Below are 18,914 nucleotides of genomic sequence, written 5' to 3' on the forward strand. Positions count from 1 at the left end.
TGGGTTTCTGTACAGCACTTCGAGATATTAGCTGATGTACGAAGGGCTATATAAAATAAACTTGATTGATTGATTGATTGATTGATCTCAGTAGAATCTCAGTAGAATCTCAATGGAATCTCAGTGGAATCTCAGTTGAATCTCAGTTGAAGCCCAGGGCAACATTAATTAATCAAGATTTTTAGTGCGACTTTGACAAGGGACAAGATCCTACTAGGCCTAATTTGACTGTACTTCAATCATTATAATTAGTCGAAAGGTTGTGTTAAGGCACACCATGTTGAGACATGCCTCTCTCAAGCACCATTACTATGTTAGCTTCTTAGTGTTGTACTAATAACCTAATGTCATTGTGACCATCCATTTGCCCAAGTCAACTTAGAAGTGTCAAAGTTAAGGCTTCAAATACTTCAGCGTCCGTCTCAAATCAGGAACGTTAACCTGCTTCCCTATTAATCACCAAGCATGTTAAAGAATATCCGCTGAAATAGATTCAGCATTGACCATCAAGTCAAGCCTTCACATAACAGCAAAAACAAAACCAAACCACCACAGAAGTTCAGTTTGCAGTAGATTTTATTGATTGTTTGTGTTTATAGTGGATTTTTTTTACAGCTTGGAGTCAGCATGTATCGCCACCATGGGATCCTCTTCGGTGTTGCTGATCTTGAAGTGGGCGCGACCATCGTCCCCAACATTGATGGTCTTCCCCGTGCAGCGCTCTCCGTCCCTCTGGCCAGAAATGACATCACAGTAGGCGCCGCCGGGCATGCCAGTGTTCAGAGTCACATCCAGGTGCCTGATTGGTTGAAAAACAGGAAGTAGAGAGCTAAGTGTGAAGTTTATCTGAATTCAATCAATTAACCACTCAGTCAATCAATCAAACAACCAGTCAACTATTCAGTCAGTCAATCAATCGATCGATCACTCTGCCAATCAACCAACGCACCGCCCACCCACCCACCCACCGACTTACCAACCAGTCAGCCCACAAATAAACCACGGTGTTACAGTATAGACATTACCAGTCATCGTTGTTGAAGACAATGAAGCCGCGGTTGCCGCGTCCAAAGGCCACCTGGTTGTTCCCATTATCCCACCAGTTGGAATGGGGCTGTCCATCCACCACGTTACGGAAGGTAGCCATGTTCCTACACAGACAGAAGACAAAGAAGGAATTTATTATCATAATTATTTTTCTTCTGCAGAACAGCCTACCGTTCATAGTAGCTACGGTCAGTGGAATGAACAGTTATTTCTATGTGTTTATTTAAATTTGTCTATGATACACTACATGTCCAAAAATTGTGATTTCGGCTATTTCAGCCACAACCGTTACTGACAGGTGTATAAAATCGAGCACACAGTCATGCAATCTTCATAGACAAACACTGGCAGCAGAATGGCCTTACTGAAGAGCTCAGTGACATTCAATGTGGCACCGTCATAGAATGCCACCTTTCCAACAAGTCAGTTAGTCAAATTTCTGCCCTGCTAGAGCTGATCTGGTCAACTGCCCGGCTCAGGCACAAAGTGGACCGCCGAGTGCTGAAGTGAGTAGCGACTTAAAAATTGTCTGTCCTCGGTTGCAACCGTTACCGAGTTCCAAACTGCCTCTGGAAGCAACGTCAGCAGGAGAACTGTTCGTCGGGAGCTTCATGAAATGGGTTTCCATGGCCGAGCAGCCGCGCACAAGCCTAAGATCACCATGCACAACGCCAAGTGTCGGCTGGAGTGGTGTCAAACTTGCCGCCATTGGACTCTGGAGCAGTGGAAACGCATTCTCTGGAATGATGAATCACGCTTCACCATCTGGCAGTCTGACGGACAAATCCGGATTTGGCAGATGCCAGGAGAACGCTACCTGCCCCAATGCAGCCGACTGGAATGCTCTTGTGGCTGAATGGAAGCTAATCCCTATAGCAATGTTCCAACATCTAGTGGAAAGCCTTCCCAGAAGAGTGGAGGCTGTTATAGCAGCAAAGGGGGTACTAACTCTGTATTAATGACCATGATTTTTTAAATATTTGACATTTATACGTTTTGCCATGTAGTGTAAATTGCATTCAGAAAGCATTCAGACCCCTTTTCAAATTTCAAATTTTTCCCACATTTTGTTACGGTACAGTCTTATTCTAAAATGTATTAAAGAAAATGTTTCTCATCAATCTATACACAAAACCCCATAATTATTAGAAATTTGTGTAAATGTATTAACAATAAAAAACTTAAATTCTACATCTACATAGGTATTTAGTCAGTACTTTGTTGAAGCACCTTTGGCAGCGATTACAACCTAGAGTCTTCTTGGGTATGACGCTACAAGCTTGGCACACCTGTATCTGGGGAGTTTCTCCCATTTTTCTCTGCAGATCCTCTCAAGTTCTGTCAGGTTGGATGGGGAGCGTCGCTGCACAACTACAACTCTGGAGCTCTGTCAGAGTGACCATCAAGTTCCTTCTCCCCCGAATGCTAAGTTTGGCCGAGCAGTCAGCTCTAGGAAGAGTCTTGTTAGTTCCAAACGTCTTCCGTTTAAGAATGATGGAGGCCACTGTGTACTTGGGAACCTTCAATATTGCAGAAATTGTTTGGTAACCTTTCCCGGATCTATGCCTCGACACAATCCTGTCTCGGAGCTCTACAGACAATTCCTTTGACCTCATGGCTTGGTTTTTGCTCGGACATTTATTGTCAACTGTGGGACCTTATATAGACAGGTGTGTGCCTTTCCAAATCATGTCCAATCAATTGAATATACCACAGGTGGACTCCAATCAAGTTGTAGAAACATCTCAAGGATGATCAATGGAAACAGGATACACCTGAGCTCAATGTTGAGTCTCATAGCAAAGGGTCTGAATACTGTAAATAAGGTGTTTCTGTTTTTGTTTCTAAAAACCTGTTTTCACTTTGACATCATGGGGTACTATGTGTAGATTAATGAGATATATATATATTTTATATATATGCATTTTAGAATAATGCTATAATGTAACAAAATGTGGAAAAAGTGAAGAGGTCTGAATATTTTCCCAATTACAGTCAGCCCATATCTGATCTTTTTCCACTAATTGGTCTTTTTGAGATACCACGAGCACGTCCTCCCAAATTCATGTTTAAAAAAAGAAAAATATATATATTATTTTACCTTTATTTAACTAGGCAAGTCAGTTAAGAACAAAATCTTATTTACAATGACGACCAAGGACCAGTAGGTTAACTGCCTTGTTTAGGAGCAGAACGACAGATTTTCTTTTTTACCTTGTCAGCTCAGGGAATTGAACTTACCAGTCCAACTCTCTAACCACTAGGCTGCTGACTCAATGTGTCACAAACATCCTGTGATGTACATCATTACCTGCCTTTGTTCGCTGTAGGACTTACGTAATCTGGCGCCACCTGTGCTCACACACCCATCCGTCTCCACAGGTGTCGTCAGCGTTTACTTGGACATCCTTGGTGGATCCATCTTCGTGGCTGGGAGGGCCCTGCCAGTCATCAGCACGGTTCCAGCGGAAGGAGGACATCACACGGGCCACCCCGTAGGGATGGGCAAGCATGTAGGCCACGGCCATCTTGTAAATCCTGTAGGTGAGTCAAAACTCGATGAAACATCAAATAATGTTTGTTTTCATAATGGTTATTTTTCTGTTAATCATGCATGATGTAATTTGGTGGGGATTGGTGTGAAAAATAGAAAAGGTCATTTTCCTGAAGATAAATTGTGTACTTCCTTCAGCTGTCAAATTATGTTTACAGTGGTGAAAGAAATTTAAAAGGATGGAATTGTAGTAGTGTATGTTGTTAAAACGGATATTGGTAAAGTCGTGTAGTGAAAGATTTGGATATAAGAGAGAGGTGCAGTGAAAGGGTACCTGGCGTCCCAGAAGGTGAGTATGGCGCTTCCACCTCCTCCATGACCTCTCTGGTTGTCATGGTTATCAATAAACACAAGAGCATTGCCGTCGGGCATGAAGCCCCAGCCTTCACCCCAGTTCCTGGAATACACACATCGAAAGGATTTAGGAAAATGACAAAGTTGACAAATTCACACACAAATTCATACACTTCACACGCTACTTACAAATACACATACATCAACTGTATCTTTGAAATATTCACAAACACAATGATAAGTGTTTATAAAAGTTATATTATGAGTTTGTAATTTTATTTAATTATGTATTAAATGAGTTTGTAACTTATGATGAAATTAGTTAAAGTGCCACTCCATCTCATTTAACACCGGATTAACTGAAAAAAGCACATGTCAATAGGTGGTCCAGGTGTCTTCATGTAATGGCACAAGTGAATGGGGGGGGGCTTTCCTCTTTAGTTATCTATTGCTCCTGTATTGTTCCTCAAGGAGAGGCCGATGACATCACGCCAGACCATTAGACCATCAGACCAACTCTGATTGGACGACGTTTTTAAGTCGATATTTTTTCCGCTTAAGTGCCACATCACTGCATTTATACTTCAGATATTGTTTTTCAACAAAAAACTAGTTCAGAAATAGCTTGAGTCCATCTTTAAATCAGTTGTTTGTTAGTTGAATAAGAGCATCTGCTAAATTACTACAATGAAAATGTACAATGTTAATTCATGTAATCATATCTTACTTGGTGTAAGACAGCTTTTCGCCGTTCCACTTGCGGAAGACGTTTCCGATTTTGGCTCCATATTTGAACTCAGTGACTCTGCCTAGGGGGAAGTAATCTGAGGCCTGGATGGCCTCACCACCCATGTCGATAACCTAAAGGGAAGCAATAAAGAAAAATTAGCACTGTTGAAGATACACCTTTACAAATGGAGATGCCAAGACTGAGTAAGAGGATGGTAGATGGTATGTCTACATGTTATGGAGCAAAATTGATTGGATTCAGGCCTATATAGCCATTTTCCAGATGCTCGAAGCAAATATATTGTGTGTGTGTGGGGGGGGGGACCGAGTAGTATAGTTTTATATTACTAGAAAAACAAGGAGTTACATTATTACCTCCTGGAACATGAAGGGTCTGGCTCCCCCATTGAACCAGCGGGTGTTGAGGTTGTGGAGACTTCCGTAGATGACAGTAAGGTCGCCGGGCCACATGTGTTTACTGGCGTCCACTCTGAACCCAGCCACTCCCATGTCGATCAGATTGTTCATGTAGTCGGCCACCTTTCCTCTGACGTAGTCCTTCTCCAGGGCAAGATCCAGCAGACTCACCAGACGACAATCACGCACCTGGGGATGGAGCAGAACGCTGTGTAGGCTGATTACAGTCATTTGTCCGTTACCAACTTGAAAGAAAGTCAATGTGAAAGTATCACAATAATACAAATTACATTGTATCACACAAGTAAACAGCAAACTTGAATCAATTTAGACTTTAAAAAAGTTTGTTTCCCAATGTTAAAGACTACTCCTTTAAGTGGTCTTAAGACCACCAGTCCTATGGCCATAATCAGCATCTCCACAAAAAGATAAACATTATTTTGTGTAATTGCGTAAAAAATGTAATATTAAGATCGGCAATAATTATTTAGCGTGTACTGAGTCATACCTGGTTGATATCATTGTAATTCTCGATGTCTCCGCTGGCAGATTTGCACTTTCCTTCGTTGAAATCAAAGCCACTGAAGGGGATGGAAGGGAAGTCCCTATTTTTGGCACTGAAATAGGTTCCACAGGTAGAGTGGGTTCCCTCTCCGCCTCCAGCTCCACACATGTGGTTGATGACGGCATCAACGTAGATGTTAACCTGGGAATATTAGGAGAGAGGTTTTAGTGTCACAAGAAAACTGAACAGAACATAGATCTGGAGGAAGGATTTTAACTGTTTTTTCTGTCGGTTTGGTTTGTTGTCAGACCAACAGTTAACTTCTACCGAGTCAGAAACCCGGATCCGGGAGCACCCCCCACCCCCCACCAGTAAAAAAGCTGAATAGCATAGCTAGCATAGCGTCACAAGTAAATAGTAGCATCTAAATATCATTCAATCACAAGTCCAAGATACCAGATGAAAGATCCACTTCTTGTGAATCCAGCAATCATTTCTGATTTTTAAAATGTTTTACAGGGAAGACACAATATGTAAATCTATTAGCTAACCACGTTAGCAAAAGACACCATTTTTCTTTGTCCACCATTTTTTCTCTCCACCAGTAGCTATCACCAATTCGGCCAAATAAAGATATTGATAGCCACTAACCAAGAAAAAACCTCATCAGATGACAGTCTGATAACATATTTATTGTATAGGATAGTTTTTGTTAGAAAAATTTGCATATTTCAGGTAGAAATCATAGTTTACAATTGCACCCACCATCACAACTCGACTAGAATAAATACAGAGAGCAACGTGTATTACCAATTTACTCATCATAAAACATTTCATAAAAATAGACAAAGCATAGCAATGGAAAGACACAGATCTTGTGAATTCAGACAATATTTCAGATTTTCTAAGCGTTTTACAGCGAAAACACAATAAATCGTTATATTAGCATACCACATGTGCAAACGTTACCCCAGCATGAATCAAAGGCAAGGGGAGCGATAACGTTATGATCACCAAAATATATTAATTTTTTCACTAACCTTCTCAGAATTCTTCCGATGACACTCCTGTAACATCATATTACAAAATACATATAGAGTTTGTTCGAAAATGTGCATATTTAGCCACAAAAAAACGTGGTTATACAATGAGAATACTAGCAAAACTGCCCTGAAAATGTCGGGCGCTATATTTGAGAGTGATCTAGTCTAATCGATAGCTAATCATAAACTTGACAAAAAAATACAGGGTTGACAGGAATCGAAAGACAAATTAGTTCTTAATGCAATCGCTGACTTACATTTGTAAAATTATCCTTACTGTGCAATACCGGGTCCGCCAAGCGAAGCTACACATAACAAAATGGCGACATATGCGTTTAAAAATTTTCAACAGAACAGCGATTTATCATCATAAATAGTTCTTACTGTGAGCTGTTCTTCCATCAGTATCTTGGGCAATGTATCCTTTCTTGGGTCTAATCTGCTTTTGGTCGAAAGCTGTCCTCTTGTCCGTCGAAATGCCCACTAACGTTCGACCGGGACCCCGAAACGTGCCCGGCGCTTCAATGTGCATCACAAAGCAATGCCTCAAAATCGCACTAAACGGATATAAATTGCTATAAAACGGTTTAAATTAACTACCTTATGATGTTTTTAACACCTATAACGAGTAAAAACATGACCGGCGATATATAAGTGGCTAAACCAACGCTTGGAAAGAGAGAGAGTCCGACGTCCATCTTGCGTGAGGCGCAGCAGGAAAAGAACGGTACATCCGGTCTTTCGCGTTTTATACTGGCCCTGATTGCGCAATCGACTCCATTCAAATTGTCACCTCTTACTGACATCTAGAGGAAGGCATGGGCAGTGTTTGTATCCTCATAGGATTTACAGGGACTTTAAAACTGACCTGGGACCAGAGGCCAACATTTCTGAAATCTCACTCCATATCAGGAAAAGTGCTGTAGAATGAGTTCTGTTTCACTCAGAGACATAATTCAAACGGCTATAGAAACTAGAGAGTGTTTTCTATCCAATAATAACTATAATATGCATATTGTACGAGCAAGAATTGAGTATGAGGCAGTTTAATTTGGAGACGATAAATGCTAATGTTGAAACAGCACCCCCTATATTGAGAAAAGGTTAAACTTGGTTCTGCCGGTTTGGTTTGTTGTTAGACCAACAGTTAAACTTGTTTCTGTCGGTTTGGTTTGTTGTTAGACCAACAGTTAAACTTGGTTCTGTCGGTTTGGTTTGTTGTCAGACCAACAGTTAAACTTGTTTCTGTCAGTTTGGTTTGTTGTTAGACCAACAGTTAAACTTGTTTCTGTCGGTTTGGTTTGTTGTTAGACCAACAGTTAAACTTGTTTCTGTCGGTTTGGTTTGTTGTTAGACCAACAGTTAAACTTGTTTCTGTCAGTTTGGTTTGTTGTTAGACCAACAGTTAAACTTGTTTCTGTCAGTTTGGTTTGTTGTCAGACCAACAGTTAAACTTGGTTCTGTCTGTTTGGTTTGTTGTCAGACCAACAGTTAAACTTGTTTCTGTCAGTTTGGTTTGTTGTTAGACCAACAGTTAAACTTGTTTCTGTCAGTTTGGTTTGTTGTCAGACCAACAGTTAAACTTGTTTCTGTCGGTTTGGTTTGTTGTTAGACCAACAGTTAAACTTGGTTCTGCCGGTTTGGTTTGTTGTCAGACCAACAGTTAAACTTGGTTCTGCCGGTTTGGTTTGTTGTTAGACCAACAGTTAAACTTGTATCTGTCGGTTTGGTTTGTTGTTAGACCAACAGTTAAACTTGGTTCTGTCTGTTTGGTTTGTTGTCAGACCAACAGTTAAACTTGTTTCTGTCAGTTTGGTTTGTTGTTAGACCAACAGTTAAACTTGTTTCTGTCAGTTTGGTTTGTTGTCAGACCAACAGTTAAACTTGGTTCTGTCGGTTTGGTTTGTTGTTAGACCAACAGTTAAACTTGTTTCTGTCGGTTTGGTTTGTTGTTAGACCAACAGTTAAACTTGGTTCTGTCGGTTTGGTAGGGCTAAGAGTTGTTAGACCATCAGTTACACTTGGTTCTGCTGGGTCGGTAGTATGAGTATGATTGTGATTTACATTTTTCTGTGTGTGTTTGTGGGAGCAGAGTAGGAGATAAAGTGGCAATGGACTTCTACAACGATATAGAGTTTGTCATGTTCATGATCTCGTGTTGTTTATGTTATAGTTGTTTACCCCAACGTTGTTGCATCTGGTAATCATGTCTCTGAGCTCGCTCTCATTTCCTGATCTGGAACACAGGTTGTAGCTGATTGGCTGGTACCGCTCCCACCATGGTCTCCACGGGCTGGTCAACAAAATGCTCTCAGTAGGAGGGGAGATCTATAAGGGGAAGAGGCAACAGCATAGGTATATTTCTAACTCAAACAACCCCTCAGAGGGGTGCACCATGAAGCAGAATCAATGGGTTAGCCAGTAAACTTTAAAAAACAACAGTTAACATAGATATGTGTTTTTGGATGTATATATATATATATATATATATATATATGAAAATGAAGTGCATTCCGTATCTATTACTCTACATATATCTGTATCTATTACTCTCTCTCTATATATATCTGTATCGATTACTCAATATATACAGTATCTGTGTCTATTACTCTCTCTCTCTACATATATATATATATATATATATATATCTGTATCTATTACTCTCTCTATATATACATATCTGTATCTATTAATATATCTCTATATATCTGTATCTATTACTCTATATATATATATCTGTATCTATTATTCTGTATGTATATATCTGTATCTATTATTCTGTATATATATATCTGTATCTATTATTCTGTATATATATATATATATATATATATATATATATATATATATATATATATCTGTATATATTACTCTATATATACATATCTGTATCTATTACTCTGTATGTATATATCTGTATCTATTATTCTGTATATATATCTGTATACATTACTCTATATATATATATGTATCTATTACTCTGTATGTATATATCTGTATGCATATATCTGTATCTATATGTCTGTATATATCACTCTATATATATATCTGTATATATTACTCTGTAAGTATATATCTGTATATATTACTCTGTTTGTATATATCTGTATCTATTACTCTCTCTATATATATCTGTATCTATTACTCTCTCTATATATATCTGTATATATTACTCTGTATATATATATATCTGTATATATTACTCTGTATGTATATATCCTTATCTATTATTCTCTCTCTATATATATATGTATATATTACTCTGTATGTATATATCTGTATATATTACTCTATATGTATATATCTGTATATATTACTCTATATGTATATATCTGTATATATTACTCTGTATGTATATATCTGTATCTATTATTCTCTCTATATATATATATATATATATAAATATATCTGTATATATTACTATCTCTAAATATATATCTGTATATATTACTCTGTATATATATATATATATATATATATATATATATATATATATATATATATTATTCTCTCTCTATATATATATATATATATATATATATATATATATATATCTGTATATATTACTCTGTATGTATATATCTGTATATATTACTCTCTCTATATGTATATATCTGTATCAATTACTCTGTATATATATCTGTATCTTTTACTATTGAAACTGTAGTATGTGCTCATAATGTTTGCTGAAATGAAGACACTAACCAGGTTTCCATCCAACCATTTTCTGCGAGTAAAGTACGTTGGGTAAAAAAAAATCAAAACATGCTTGATGGAAACAGCATATTTGTCTGTAATCTACACAAATGTCCACAAAACAAAATGCGCTAGACAAGGTGGGATCTTTTTGTGTCTGTAAAATCAATTATCAGAGAAATGGCTGTGGAAAAGTCTATATTATTACATAATAACCATCATATTTAAGTAAACTTGGATTCACGCGATGATATGGTGTGTGGTCGTCCCACTACGACTAGGGACAGCAGGCAGTGTATTCGTCTACAGATGAAATAACTTTACAGGATGGTGAAAGTGCACGGTGATGAGCTTGATGCTCCTTTCCATTCAGTGTCTTATTCTGGTGAGATGGTGATCGATGTTTTGCTGCCGTTTGACAAATAAAAATAACCTCACTGCTTTGTCCACAATAATCTCATCCTGTATACCCACACTATATCTGCCATCTGTTGGGTAGAGCGCACGTGCCAATACCAGTGGGCACATCTGTTGGGTAGAGCGCACGTGCCAATACCAGTGGGCACATCTGTTGGGTAGAGCGCACGTGCCAATACCAGTGGGCACATTTGTTGGGTAGAGCGCACGTGCCAATACCAGTGGGCACATCTGTTGGGTAGAGCGCACGTGCCAATACCAGTGGGCACATCTGTTGGGTAGAGCGCACGTGCCAATACCAGTGGGCACATCTGTTGGGTAGAGCGCACGTGCCAATACCAGTGGGCACATCTGTTGGGTAGAGCGCACGTGCCAATACCAGTGGGCACATCTGTTGGGTAGAGCGCACGTGCCAATACCAGTGGGCACATCTGTTGGGTAGAGCGCACGTGCCAATACCAGTGGGCACATCTGTTGGGTAGAGCGCACGTGCCAATACCAGTGGGCACATCTGTTGGGTAGAGCGCACGTGCCAATACCAGTGGGCACATCTGTTGGGTAGAGCGCACGTGCCAATACCAGTGGGCACATCTGTTGGGTAGAGCGTACGTGCCAATACCAGTGGGCACATCTGTTGGGTAGAGCGCACGTGCCAATACCAGTGGGCACATCTGTTGGGTAGGGCGCACGTGCCAATACCAGTGGGCACATCTGTTGGGTAGAGCGCACGTGCCAATACCAGGGGGCACATCTGTTGGGTAGAGCGCACGTGCCAATACCAGGGGGCACATCTGTTGGGTAGAGCGCACGTGCCAATACCAGTGGGCACATCTGTTGGGTAGAGCGCACGTGCCAATACCAGTGGGCACATCTGTTGGGTAGAGCGCACGTGCCAATACCAGTGGGCACATCTGTTGGGTAGAGCGCACGTGCCAATACCAGTGGGCACATCTGTTGGGTAGAGCGCACGTGCCAATACCAGTGGGCACATCTGTTGGGTAGAGCGCACGTACCAATACCAGTGGGCACATCTGTTGGGTAGAGCGCACGTGCCAATACCAGTGGGCACATCTGTTGGGTAGAGCGCACGTGCCAATACCAGTGGACACATCTGTTGGGTAGAGCGCACATGCCAATACCAGGGGGCACATCTGTTGGGTAGAGCGCACGTGCCAATACCAGTGGGCACATCTGTTGGGTAGAGAGCACGTGCCAATACCAGTGGGCACATCTGTTGTGTAGAGAGCACGTGCCAATACCAGTGGGCACATCTGTTGGGTAGAGAGCACGTGCCAATACCAGTGGGCACATCTGTTGGGTAGAGGGCACGTGCCAATACCAGTGGGCACATCTGTTGGGTAGAGAGCACGTGCCAATACCAGTGGGCACATCTGTTGGGTAGAGCGCACGTGCCAATACCAGTGGGCACATCTGTTGGGTAGAGCGCACGTGCCAATACCAGTGGGCACATCTGTTGGGTAGAGCGCACGTGCCAATACCAGTGGGCACATCTGTTGGGTAGAGCGCACGTGCCAATACCAGTGGGCACATCTGTTGGGTAGAGCGCACGTGCCAATACCAGTGGGCACATCTGTTGGGTAGAGCGTACGTGCCAATACCAGTGGGCACATCTGTTGGGTAGAGGGCACGTGCCAATACCAGTGGGCACATCTGTTGGGTAGAGCGCACGTGCCAATACCAGTGGGCACATCTGTTGGGTAGAGGGCACGTGCCAATACCAGTGGGCACATCTGTTGGGTAGAGCGCACGTGCCAATACCAGTGGGCACATCTGTTGGGTAGAGCGCACGTGCCAATACCAGTGGGCACATCTGTTGGGTAGAGCGCACGTGCCAATACCAGTGGGCACATCTGTTGGGTAGAGCGCACGTGCCAATACCAGTGGGCACATCTGTTGGGTAGAGGGCACGTGCCAATACCAGTGGGCACATCTGTTGGGTAGAGCGCACGTGCCAATACCAGTGGGCACATCTGTTGGGTAGAGCGCACGTGCCAATACCAGTGGGCACATCTGTTGGGTAGAGCGCACGTACCAATACCAGTGGGCACATCTGTTGGGTAGAGCGCACGTGCCAATACCAGTGGGCACATCTGTTGGGTAGAGCGCACGTGCCAATACCAGGGGGCACATCCGTTATAAAACGCAACATTCTTCACGACAAAACCATCAGTAGAGATGAAAATGCGATGGAAACTCATTTAAATTTAATTTTTTAAATTTTACTTTTATGTGCACTACGTCGTCACGCACAAACCTTTATCAGCAACAAGGCATTTTGACTGAAATACATCTCTGGTGGGAAAATGCACATCTTGTTTTGTTTTGATGATTTTTGAATATTCGCACGAAAATCTGTCGCAAATTGGATGGAAATGTAGCTAGTGATACAACATTCATAGGATCAATACTCTTATGATCAATACTCTTTACAACAACCATGGTGAGTACAGTAGGATAAACGCTGGGCCTGGAGAACAACAACCATGGTGAGTACAGTAGGATAAACGCTGGGCCTGGAGAACAACAACCATGGTGAGTACAGTAGGAGAAACACTAGGCCTGGAGAACAACAACCATGGTGAGTACAGTAGGATAAACACTGGGCCTGGAGAACAACAACCATGGTGAGTACAGTAGGATAAACACTGGGCCTGGAGAACAACACCCATGGTGAGTACAGTAGGATAAACACTGGGCCTGGAGAACAACAACCATGGTGAGTACAGTAGGATAAACGCTGGGCCTGGAGAACAACAACCATGGTGAGTACAGTAGGATAAACACTGGGCCTGGAGAACAACAACCATGGTGAGTACAGTAGGATAAACACTGGGCCTGGAGAACAACAACCATGGTGAGTACAGTAGGAGAAACACTGGGCCTGGAGAACAACAACCATGGTGAGTACAGTAGGATAAACGCTGGGCCTGGAGAACAACAACCATGGTGAGTACAGTAGGAGAAACGCTGGGCCTGGAGAACAACAACCATGGTGAGTACAGTAGGAGAAACACTGGGCCTGGAGAACAACAACCATGGTGAGTACAGTAGGATAAACACTGGGCCTGGAGAACAACAACCATGGTGAGTACAGTAGGATAAACGCTGGGCCTGGAGAACAACAACCATGGTGAGAACAGTAGGATAAACACTAGGCCTGGAGAACAACAACCATGGTGAGTACAGTAGGATAAACACTAGGCCTGGAGAACAACAACCATGGTGAGTACAGTAGGATAAACACTAGGCCTGGAGAACAACAACCATGGTGAGTACAGTAGGATAAACACTGGGCCTGGAGAACAACACCCATGGTGAGTACAGTAGGATAAACGCTGGGCCTGGAGAACAACAACCATGGTGAGTACAGTAGGATAAACACTGGGCCTGGAGAACAACAACCATGGTGAGTACAGTAGGATAAACACTGGGCCTGGAGAACAACAACCATGGTGAGTACAGTAGGATAAACACTGGGCCTGGAGAACAACAACCATGGTGAGTACAGTAGGATAAACGCTGGGCCTGGAGAACAACAACCATGGTGAGTACAGTAGGATAAACGCTGGGCCTGGAGAACAACAACCATGGTGAGTACAGTAGGATAAACACTGGGCCTGGAGAACAACAACCATGGTGAGTACAGTAGGATAAACACTAGGCCTGGAGAACAACAACCATGGTGAGTACAGTAGGATAAACACTGGGCCTGGAGAACAACACCCATGGTGAGTACAGTAGGATAAACGCTGGGCCTGGAGAACAACAACCATGGTGAGTACAGTAGGATAAACACTGGGCCTGGAGAACAACAACCATGGTGAGTACAGTAGGATAAACACTGGGCCTGGAGAACAACAACCATGGTGAGTACAGTAGGATAAACACTGGGCCTGGAGAACAACAACCATGGTGAGTACAGTAGGATAAACGCTGGGCCTGGAGAACAACAACCATGGTGAGTACAGTAGGATAAACGCTGGGCCTGGAGAACAACAACCATGGTGAGTACAGTAGGATAAACACTGGGCCTGGAGAACAACAACCATGGTGAGAACAGTAGGATAAACACTGGGCCTGGAGAACAACAACCATGGTGAGTACAGTAGGATAAACACTGGGCCTGGAGAACAACACCCATGGTGAGTACAGTAGGATAAACGCTGGGCCTGGAGAACAACAACCATGGTGAGTACAGTAGGATAAACACTGGGCCTGGAGAACAACAACCATGGTGAGTACAGTAGGATAAACACTGGGCCTGGAGAACAACACCCATGGTGAGTACAGTAGGATAAACGCTGGGCCTGGAGAACAACAACCATGGTGAGTACAGTAGGATAAACACTGGGCCTGGAGAACAACAACCATGGTGAGTACAGTAGGATAAACACTGGGCCTGGAGAACAACAACCATGGTGAGTACAGTAGGATAAACACTGGGCCTGGAGAACAACAACCATGGTGAGTACAGTAGGAGAAACGCTGGGCCTGGAGAACAACAACCATGGTGAGTACAGTAGGATAAACGCTGGGCCTGGAGAACAACAACCATGGTGAGTACAGTAGGATAAACCCTGGGTTTGGAGTCTTTCTTGACCAGTTGACCTAAACATGAAAAAAACTTCTCCATTCTCCTGCAGTACATACCTGAACTCCAGCGTATCCTTTGGGAGCCAGGAACCTCTCACACTCAGCCGCGATGTCGTTCCACTTCCACTCAAACAGGTGGACGATGGCCTGCCTGCCGTGCTTGGCATGGGGGTTGTTGAAAGCCTGGCTCAGCCCCAGCAGGGCCAACAGAACTAGATACCTCATCATGTTGTCTATCCCTGGTTGAGATAGAAGAAAAGAATCAGACGACTACCTGGAGAGTTGACACCCAGTATATATACAGAGCGTAGACGTCTGACCATTCACTCTATGGCCAATGATAGGGCGTATTATGTTTCTGTAAAGAATCCACATGTGTTTATCTACAAAGTCAAGGGCAGTGTAAAAGCAGGTGTGTGGTATCACATCTTACTCACGATTGAAGTAACCTACAGAGTTTTCCTTCCACAAATAGAAGAGTGAAAAATACCTCTGTCATACTGACATCTACTTTACCTGAATTACACTCTAAGAAATACAAGGGTTCTTTGCTGTGGAATAGGGTTCTGGTTTGATCTGAAAAACCCTTTTTGGAAGGCAAGAAGGGTTCTACATAGAACCTTTAATATTCTAAGAACTATCTGGAAGAAAGGGTTCTTTGATGATTCGTTGGAAGGCAAGAAGGGTTCTACATAGAACCTTTAATATTCTAAGAACTATCTGGAAGAAAGGGTTCTTTGATGATTCGTTGGAAGGCAAGAAGGGTTCTACATAGAACCTTTAATATTCTAAGAACTATCTGGAAGAAAGGGTTCTTTGATGATTCGTTGGAAGGCAAGAAGGGTTCTACATAGAACCATATATCATATTTCCCAGCATGCTCTATTGCAGGGAGATTCTCAGAATTGTTTGTTTCACAGTAATATCTGTGTTTTTTGCATGTACATTGATTTGTTTATTAATGTTATGCTACACAAAGAAAAATAACATTGTTTTCTAAACTAATCCAATCTGTTAGTAGTTAGATTTATTGTACCCGTTACTGAGATGGTTGTTCCAGTTTATATGATTGAGGTAGTCTCAGAAGTGAAGCTTTTCTACTCTGGCAGTCATTCTGAACAAAGACTGCAGGTAATTAACAATTCCAATTGTTGGATATCCTAAATTCTGTCTGGATTCCAATAGGAATTACACATCACTTTGCTAGCCAATATAATGTGACTTTCAGGCTTTATGTGGCCTGTAACGCCACCGTGTTAGGGTATAACTAGGCTCTCACAAAGAATACGACGTTTGGAATGAGACTAACAAGGTAATAATAATACATTAATGAGAATGACTAATTGATCAGATATTAAAATATCTGAAGAGTAATATTCGGAAATTATAACTCTGTAAGTCAACATTTTCCATGGTGCCCCGACTTCCTAGTTAATTAAGTTGACATGATTAGTTTAATTAATCACGTAATAACAATTACACATAGAGAATTGATTTGATAAAATAACAGTCTTCACATTCAATGACAGCAAAGACACGACAAACCCTTCATAGACGGTTCTTGGAAGAACCTTTAAATGATAACATGGTTCTTGGTAGAACCCTTCTAGGCAGAACCATATACAGGGAGTTCTTTGAAGAACCCTACATAGAGGGTTCTAGATATAAACCCTCAGCAAAATGACAAAATATGGGACAATACTACACTGTGTTTCAAGTAGCAAAAAAAACACAGTAGTAATTGATGATAGTTGTAAGAGTTTTTGTGTGATTTGCATTCATAGCAAGGACACAGATGCCTTTTCTACACTCTTAGAAAAAAGCTTAAAAAAGGGTTCTTCGGCTGTCCCCATACTAAGAGAACCCTTTTTTGGTTCCAGGTAGAACCCTTTTTGATTCAAAGTGGTACCCTTTTAGTTTCCATGTACAACCCTCTGTGCAAAGAATTCTACATGGAACCCAAAATAGTTCTACCCAGAACCAAAAAGAGTTCTTCAAAGGGTTCTCTTATGGGGACAGCCAAAGGATCATTTTAGGTTTTAAATAGCTTTTTTTTTTTTTCTAAGAGTATAGGTCATGATGCACAATATTCTTACAAAAAAAGGAAACGCTGAATAATCTTAGCTGAAACCTTACCTTGTGTATAGCCCCGTTGTCAACCGAGATATATTGTAATATTTGCTAAATAGCCAGTGAATGGTGCAACAGTTTGTCAGAGCTAGCGTTTGTTTTGACCAAATACCACTATACAATCAAAAGCTGAAATGGATATCTGAGATTGCAACATTTGATCTAGTGGAAGGAACATCTCACTGTCAATATCATACTAAAACAAAACAACAGAACAACATCTGACATTTACAGTGATTATAAACTACGTAGATGCCTTGCGTGTTAGTACATTACATTTGAATGGGTTCTTGCGTTCTCTGGCATTGTGTCGCCCCTTTGTACATTGAAATGTTCAGTCCTTTTTTTGTTTTGTAACTATAGATCATAGAGATGTTATAGACAGACATACTAATTCAGTGTTCATTGTGTTTAGGATGTACTGATTTAGAATGGCTTGAAATAGTCATCTGGCGTATACCTATTTAGAGTGCCTATTAATTTCTGCTGAGTTATTATGACTGTGTGTGTGTGTGTGTGTGTGTGTGTGTGTGTGTGTGTGTGTGTGTGTGTGTGTGTGTGTGTGTGTGTGTGTGTGTGTGTGTGTGTGTATTGGCTTCCAACAACAACACTATACTCAAGATGGCATGCCAATTCTGATAGAAATGTAAAATGTCAGGGGGCTCAATCCAACAGTGAAATTCACCATTACTTCACGGTCATTTTTCGTTCCGTACAACGACAGTAGTTGGTGGTGCTTGTATAACCAGGGCTTATTTTCTCTCAGACTGACCTTGACATGTTCTCCTGATCTGCGCTTTATCTGTTTCAGAGAAATATACAGTAACTGTATATCTTATCAGGAGTAACTTGCTTTATCAGGAGTATATAAATAGCTTACCGTAAAAACAAAACTTCTCTCTTTTTGCGTACAATTCATAAAACACCAAAAACTAAAATCATATTATTTTTGTTTGAATATCTTAATAAATAGTGTATAAACAGTATTTTACCTTTATTAAACTAGGCAAGCCAGTTAAGAAGAAATTCTTATTTTCAATGACAGTCTAGGAACAGCAGGTTAACTACCCTGTTCAGGGGCAGAACGACAGATTCGTACCTTGTCAGCTCAAGGGATTCGATATCGCAACCTTTCGGTTACTAGTCCAACGCTCTAACCACTAGGCTACGCTGCTGCCCCATGGACAGTATGTGGATAGAATATGTAGTATATCTGTAGAATATGTGGATAGAATATGTAGTATATCTGTAGAATAGGTGGATAGAATATGTAGTATATCTGTGGAATACGTGGATAGAATATGTAGTATATCTGTGGAATACGTGGATAGAATATGTAGTATATCTGTAGAATACGTGGATAGAATATGTAGTATATCTGTAGAATACGTGGATAGAATATGTAGTATATCTGTAGAATAGGTGGATAGAATATGTAGTATATCTGTAGAACACGTGGATAGAATAT

The 18,914-nt window shown here is 41.3% G+C and overlaps 1 protein-coding gene across 2 annotated transcripts; it reads right to left on the minus strand.

Moving 5' to 3' along the window:
* Nucleotides 1–558: 558 nt before the first annotated feature.
* On the minus strand, nt 559–18,576 carry LOC139559861 (alpha-amylase-like). Of its 2 annotated transcripts, none has more exons than XM_071376250.1 (10): nt 18,439–18,576; nt 15,374–15,555; nt 8,771–8,917; nt 5,550–5,747; nt 5,000–5,230; nt 4,623–4,756; nt 3,876–3,998; nt 3,385–3,585; nt 1,026–1,151; nt 559–799 (listed from the first exon to the last, which is right to left on the minus strand). In XM_071376250.1, the coding sequence occupies exons 2-10, from the start codon at nt 15,542–15,544 to the stop codon at nt 610–612; spliced, it is 1,521 nt and encodes a 506-aa protein (XP_071232351.1). In that variant the 5' UTR covers nt 15,545–15,555; nt 18,439–18,576; the 3' UTR covers nt 559–609. The 2 variants fall into 2 exon arrangements, with proteins under 2 accessions (XP_071232351.1, XP_071232350.1); XM_071376249.1 differs by lacking the exon at nt 18,439–18,576 and adding an exon at nt 17,453–17,591.
* Between the last annotated feature and the right edge of the window lie 338 nt (nt 18,577–18,914).

This window comes from Salvelinus alpinus, chromosome 30, assembly GCF_045679555.1.
Source record: "Salvelinus alpinus chromosome 30, SLU_Salpinus.1, whole genome shotgun sequence".
NCBI lineage: Eukaryota > Metazoa > Chordata > Actinopteri > Salmoniformes > Salmonidae > Salvelinus > Salvelinus alpinus.

Coding starts and splice junctions, on each gene's coding strand:
- LOC139559861 (XM_071376250.1), bottom strand. CDS start 15,544: ATGATGAGGTATCTAGTTCTGTTGGCCCTGCTGGGGCTGAGCCAGGCT. Junction 5,231..5,549: donor ATTACAATGATATCAACCAG/GTATGACTCAGT, acceptor CTCCATCCCCAG/GTGCGTGATTGTCGTCTGGT. Junction 3,999..4,622: donor GAAAAGCTGTCTTACACCAA/GTAAGATATGAT, acceptor TGTGTATTCCAG/GAACTGGGGTGAAGGCTGGG.